Source organism: Colobus angolensis, unplaced genomic scaffold (assembly GCF_000951035.1).
Source record: "Colobus angolensis palliatus isolate OR3802 unplaced genomic scaffold, Cang.pa_1.0 Scaffold46, whole genome shotgun sequence".
Classification (NCBI taxonomy): Eukaryota; Metazoa; Chordata; class Mammalia; order Primates; family Cercopithecidae; genus Colobus; species Colobus angolensis.
In genome coordinates, this window is record NW_012118043.1 from 12,681,510 (window position 1) to 12,687,509 (window position 6,000).

Consider the following 6,000-nt stretch of genomic DNA (forward strand, 5'->3'; position numbering starts at 1 on the left):
GGATCATTTCATCTCAGGAGGAAGGGATGGGAGCACCCTTCCGACCAGTTTCATTTCTTTGGGCTCTGTTCCATCTGTGCAGGGAACTACCTTCTCTATGGAAATTGGACACGATTTTAAAAATAAAGCATTACATTTACTAATGACTGTCAGTATTAAGATTTCACATAGATCTTGTTACTTCTCAGAAAAAAGTTTCATATAGAGTAAGGTTTTAAAGATAGACAAATAACTAGATGTGAGCAGGCACCGTCCTTTAACTTTTATTAATTTGAAATCATTTTTCCATTTTTAAGCAGAATAGAATGTCTCAGTAGGTGTAAGGGAAATTTTAGTAGCCTCCAAGACTCTGTGGAGATTTTGAAACTATACACACTTCTTCATCTGTCCTCTGCCCCCTCCTCCTCCCAGAGCATAGACTTCAAGGCTGAGCTTTGCTCCGTGTTAATGATCACTGTTAATGAAAAAGATAATAGTTTCCAAAAGGCTGGACCCCTGGTTTTGGTATTTAGGGTAATGCTGCCATCAGAGTGATTGAGATATACTCCTTCCTCTGTGTTCTGAAAGTTTATGTAGGATTGGGTGTGTAATGAATGGGTTGAATTGTGTCCTGCCTCTCCGCCAAAAAAAAAAAAAATTGGTTGAAGCCCTAATCCCTAGTACCTCAGAATGTGACCTTATTTGGAAATAGGGTCATTGCAGATGTAATGTTAAGATGAGGTCATACTCAAATTAGGATGACCTCTAATCCCCCCTAAGACAAGAGACAAACACATGAGGAGAAAATGTCATGTGAAGATAGAGGCAGGGACCGCAGGGCTGCAGCTGCAAAGTAAGGCACACCAGGGGCTGCCGGCAAGCACAGGAAGCTGCGAATAGGCAAGGGAAGATTCCCCCTCCAGGTTTCCGGGGAAGCACAGCCCGGCTGACACATGGATTTGGACTTCTAGCTATCAGAGCAGTGGGACAATACATTTCTGTTGTTTAAGCTACTTGTTTGTAGTATGTTATTATGGAAGCCCTAGGAAACTAATACAGATTTGTATTTTCTTTCAAGTTTGATAGAATTCACCAAACAATGTTGAATTTTCTTTGTGGAAAAGTTTTGAATTGTGAATTCAGTATCTTTAATAGATATAGGGCTATACAGATGTTCTGTTTATTCCTGTGTGTTTTGGTAATTTGTATTTTAAGAAATTTGTTTATTTCATTTAAGTTACTGAATTTATTGGCATAAAATTGGATTGTTCATAGTATTTTTTGATGTCCTAAAGGATGGTGTTCCCTCCTTTATTTCTGATACTTAAAATTTTTTGTTGTTGTTCAGTCTAACACAGTGGTTCCTAACTGGGACAGTTTTGCTCTGGTTAAGGGCATTTGTCTGTGCCAAGGGACGTTTGGCTATGTCTGGAGGCATTTTGGGTTGTCACAGCTTGGAGAATGTGCTACTGTCTCTAATGGCTCCGCCCAGGGAGAATGCCACACATCCTACAATGCACAGGACAGCTACCCACAGCAAAGAATCCTCCAGCCCACAATATCAGTAGTGCTGAGGTTAAAAAACCTACTCTAGGCTTTACAATGTAAACCTTCTATTTTCCAAAAATACTATATCATTTCATGTTTAATATAGTGTAGTCCATTCATCCCCTTCCAGTCTTCAAACTGTTTGTGGGCATACCTTTTACTTCTCTGTATATTATTAACCCCACAATATATTGTTGGCTGTTTTTCCTTTAAATAGTCTCTCAAGGAAATTTTAACATACGAGAATATGTTCAGTTGTTACTAATATATTTTCAGCACTCTTTATTCTTTGTGTTGACTCAGATTTCCACGTGGTATATTTTCTTTCCACATGAAGAACCGCTTTCATACATCTTACAAGTCTGCTGGAAACATAGTCTCTCTGCTTTTATTTGTCTGAAAAACTGTATTTTATCTTCATTGTTGAAGTATATTTTGGTTCTATATAGAGCTTTCTATGACAGTTTTTAATGTTTTCTTTTTCTTTCTTTGAGACAGAGTCTCACTTTGTTGCCCAGGCTGGAGTGCAGTGGTGCAATCTCGGCTCACCACAACCTCCGCCTTCTGGGTTTAAGCAATTCTTCTGCCTCGGCCTCCTGAGTAGCGGGGATTACAGGCATGTGCCACCACGCCCAGATAATTTTATATTTTTAGTAGAGATGGGGTTTCTCCATGTTGGTCATGGCTGGTCTTGAACTCCCGACCTCAGGTGATCCTCCCAAAGTGCTGGGATTACAGGTGTGAGCCACTGTGCCTAGCCCTAAAGTATTTTAAAATATGTCATTTCATTGTTTTCTTGTTTGCATAGATTCTGGGGGAAAATGTAGCTGTTGTTCACTATTATAAGGCTTTTTAAAAAATCTATGTATTTTACAAAGTATTTTGGGATTTTGTTACTATTGAAAAATAATAACCTAAAATTTAATGCGACATGCTTAGATTTTATAAACAGACTGGTATTTGACTTGTGTTTGGTATTTTTCTTTTTTCCTTTTCTTTTTTTCACTTTTTTCTCTTTTACTCATTAAAGTATGTATTTTGGGGCAAGCTATTTCTTTGAGCCTCAGTTTTCTCACCTGTAAAATTGAGCTACCAATGATTCTCACAGGTTTATTGAGGAAATTAAATGTATTGAAGGATGCAAAATGCCTCGAACTTGTAGGTACTTGTAAACCTGATACTACAGTACACAGGTATCCCCCTCCTCATCCAAGTTCAGTTGTTCTGACCTCAGGGTTCACACTTGGTGGCAGATCAGTGGATGTACCAGATCTGAGTCCTTCCCAGCCATGTGGCAGCAGCTCTGTGTAGACATGTTGCCTGCCCCCGCCCCCTGCATGCTCTCCAGGAGCTGAGTACAGCCAGGAATTGGCCAAGATGGGGAACTCCAAACAGACCATGAGTGGACACTGTTGGCAGTGTTTACTGTTCCTGTTCCTTTCTGTATTTACATGTTGATTTTAAATAAATCTGATCGCTTACTCAAGCAAGGTTGGAAGTTATTTTAATCCTTTAATTTAAAACTTTAAATACAGTAAAAATCCATGCCTTCTTATATTTTCCCTCATTTGCACGTTTCACTTAGGATGCTCTTCCCTTTAATTAGACTAAAATTCTGTTCATTTTCCACTTCTCAGTCATGCAGACTAGCTATAGTATTTACAGTTACAAATTCTCATATTAGAAGAATCTTAGACATAATTCATAATACATAACTTGTAATCAGCAGTAAACTATTACTTCCAATGGATCTAATTACTTAGAATTTGTAATATTAATATTGGATGCACTCTTTTTTATCTTAGCAAGGGAAACTAACTGTGTATGATAGACTTCTTTTTGTAAATAACATTTCGCTTTTCCGAAGCATGAGTTGAGCTGCTGTTTTTTGTACTGTAGCTGGCTGTGGGCACTGGCCCCCTGACCGTTGTTTTAAATGTCCCCTCATTGTGCTCCTGCTCCTTTCCTAGTGGGCCTTTGGAGTGACGCTGTGGGAACTCATGACTCTGGGCCAGACGCCCTACGTAGACATTGACCCCTTCGAGATGGCCGCATACCTGAAAGATGGTTACCGGATAGCCCAGCCAATCAACTGTCCTGATGAATTGTGAGTTTTTTTTTGAGCTTGAAGGCATGAGTTTTATTCAATTTACTATATTGGAATAAAGGGAAAAGAGCAGGTTTCCATATTCACGTAGAGCCTTCCCTTTTGAGAATAATGACTCTTTGGATTTAAATTAGACTCTTATAAAGAACCACAAAGTCAGGGAGATTCGTTCACTCTTTCATGCATTTGGTATTAGAATGCCTTGCATTTTATTTTATAGTGCATAATCTAAGCACTATAAATTAGTCTGAGAGGGCGTACTAAGAAAATTGAATACTATGTCAGTTATTCTATACAGAGTGAGTACCTGACTTTTGTAGCTATAAAGTAATTATAAAGGACATAGTAGTTATAAAACCTTTCTCATTGTCATTTTGCCTTGCCAGTTAGTATCAGCTGATACAGGGAAGATGATCTGGACTAGTAAGCAAAATAGTTGCTTTCTGTTTTCCTGCTTCTATCATGTAGCTTATCTTGCCATGTAATGAGGATGGGATAAACAGGAGGCTCTTCAGGGTGATTGATTGTACAGATGAGTATGTTCTCAGTTCCAGAACTCCCTGAAGGTTTCTGCACCATGACAAGGTGGCAGCTTTTGTACTGATTTTACTCTAGATCCAGGGTTCATAGAACTTAGATAAAACTTTCTCTTCCTCCAAGTTCTTTTTCTTAATTTACAGGAAAACACAGGTTGTTCTTTTTTGACTGTGTTTTAGGTTTTTACATGAACTCTCTGTATTTGCTGAAATATTTTAATATGCTGTCATGAAGAATTGAAATTCACACATGTAATCCAAATAATTTCTTTTAGCTTCTTTCTAGAACTGCCAACAGATAGTAAAATGAATCCGTTTTTAATATATCATCCTCTCCATACCCACCTTTAGACAGGCAGCATAACTGGCATCAAACTGACCAAAAGTTTAGGAATACTGTATCCTTACTAGTCCAAATTTTCATTTTTGTCACTCTGCAGATTTGCTGTGATGGCCTGTTGCTGGGCCTTAGATCCAGAGGAGAGGCCCAAGTTTCAGCAGCTGGTACAGTGCCTAACAGAGTTTCACGCAGCCCTGGGGGCCTACGTCTGACTCTTCTCTCCCAGTCCCACAGCATCAGGAGGAAGGTGCCTGTTGCGGCTCACTTGAAGCCTGTCATGGATGCTTCATATCTAACACAACGCCAACAGAAGCACATTCGTCTTCCAGAACACCGTGCCTTAGGAATGCTTTAGAATCTGAACTTTTTAAGACAGACTTAATAATGTGGCATATTTTCTAGATAATCACTTTTATTAGGTTGAACTGAAAGGGTTTTTGTAAATTTTTTGGCCAAAATTTTTTAAAACATAGTTACTTTGGACTAGGGGTACAGTCTTACAAAATAAATAAACAGTTTTTAAAATTGTTTAGACACAGATATTTGGAATTAGCTATCTTAGTGCCAACTGCTTTTTATTTTTTTACTTCATCAAGGTGATGTAAGTGACTCACCTTTAAAGTTTTTTTAACATTATTTTTTGTCACTACTCTGGGAAATGGTTTGTCTTCAAAATGCAATGATTTTCTTAGGAAAGGAGAAACAGCATTAAAAGATACCTGGTTTGCCTTGTACAAGAAAAGGCAGTATTAGGGGAAGAAAATTTAAAGAAAAGCTAGAGGAAAAAAGCGATTTTTTTAAATACTTAATAGAAGCAAACTGCCCTTGCATGGAAAACTGTTTATTTTTTTCAGTGAAAAGGAATTCTGCTTTCGTATTTTTTGGGAAAGCAGGAACTGAGTTCATTATATCTTTAATTTGGCAGAAATTAGCCTTTCTGTGAACCAGAAGTGGTTTGGGGCAGATCTGTAGTAAACAATGGTGATTTTATTTATTTTTACTCTCTGGAAAAGGAGATAATACAATTCCAGAAAGTGAACTCATATTTCTAAGGTTAAAATTCCCTTTTATTGCACCTAGAATAGTGCTATGCACAGAGTGGGTGCTTGAGTTGTCATTCTTTTTTTTTTTTTTAAAAAATGTAAACTGGTAAATTTTGTGCTTATCTTCAAGGCTGGCTTAAGTATAAAATTGTTTTTTTAAACACTTGAAAAATTAAAGGATTTGTTTTATATTATGACAGTATTGAAATTATTTTTCATAATGAATGATTGGTTATTGCGTCTGGTCAGTCTTTGAACATTCAACAGCTGGACATGTGTGTTTTATTTCATGATGTTTCAGTCAAGTTCTAAAGCCCTAACACAGTTACAGCTGGCTCAGTCTCCAGGTTCTAGTAAAAAGTTGGAATTAATGTTACAAGGACGTATTAAAACACTGAAACATTTCTCCAGAACCAGCAAGTAAGGGGTATGTATGTATTTATGCTC

The 6,000-nt window shown here is 37.6% G+C and overlaps 1 protein-coding gene across 1 annotated transcript in view; it reads left to right on the top strand.

The window, feature by feature from the left end:
* Positions 1-5,747, top strand: part of RYK (receptor-like tyrosine kinase) — a 148,195-nt gene extending 142,448 nt beyond the window's left edge. Inside the window, exons 16-17 of the mRNA XM_011958223.1 lie at positions 3,498-3,634; positions 4,611-5,747. Of these exons, the coding sequence (XP_011813613.1) occupies positions 3,498-3,634; positions 4,611-4,722 (249 nt within the window). The 3' untranslated portion in view covers positions 4,723-5,747. The remainder of the gene's footprint in view (positions 1-3,497; positions 3,635-4,610) is intronic.
* Positions 5,748-6,000: the final 253 nt, after the last annotated feature.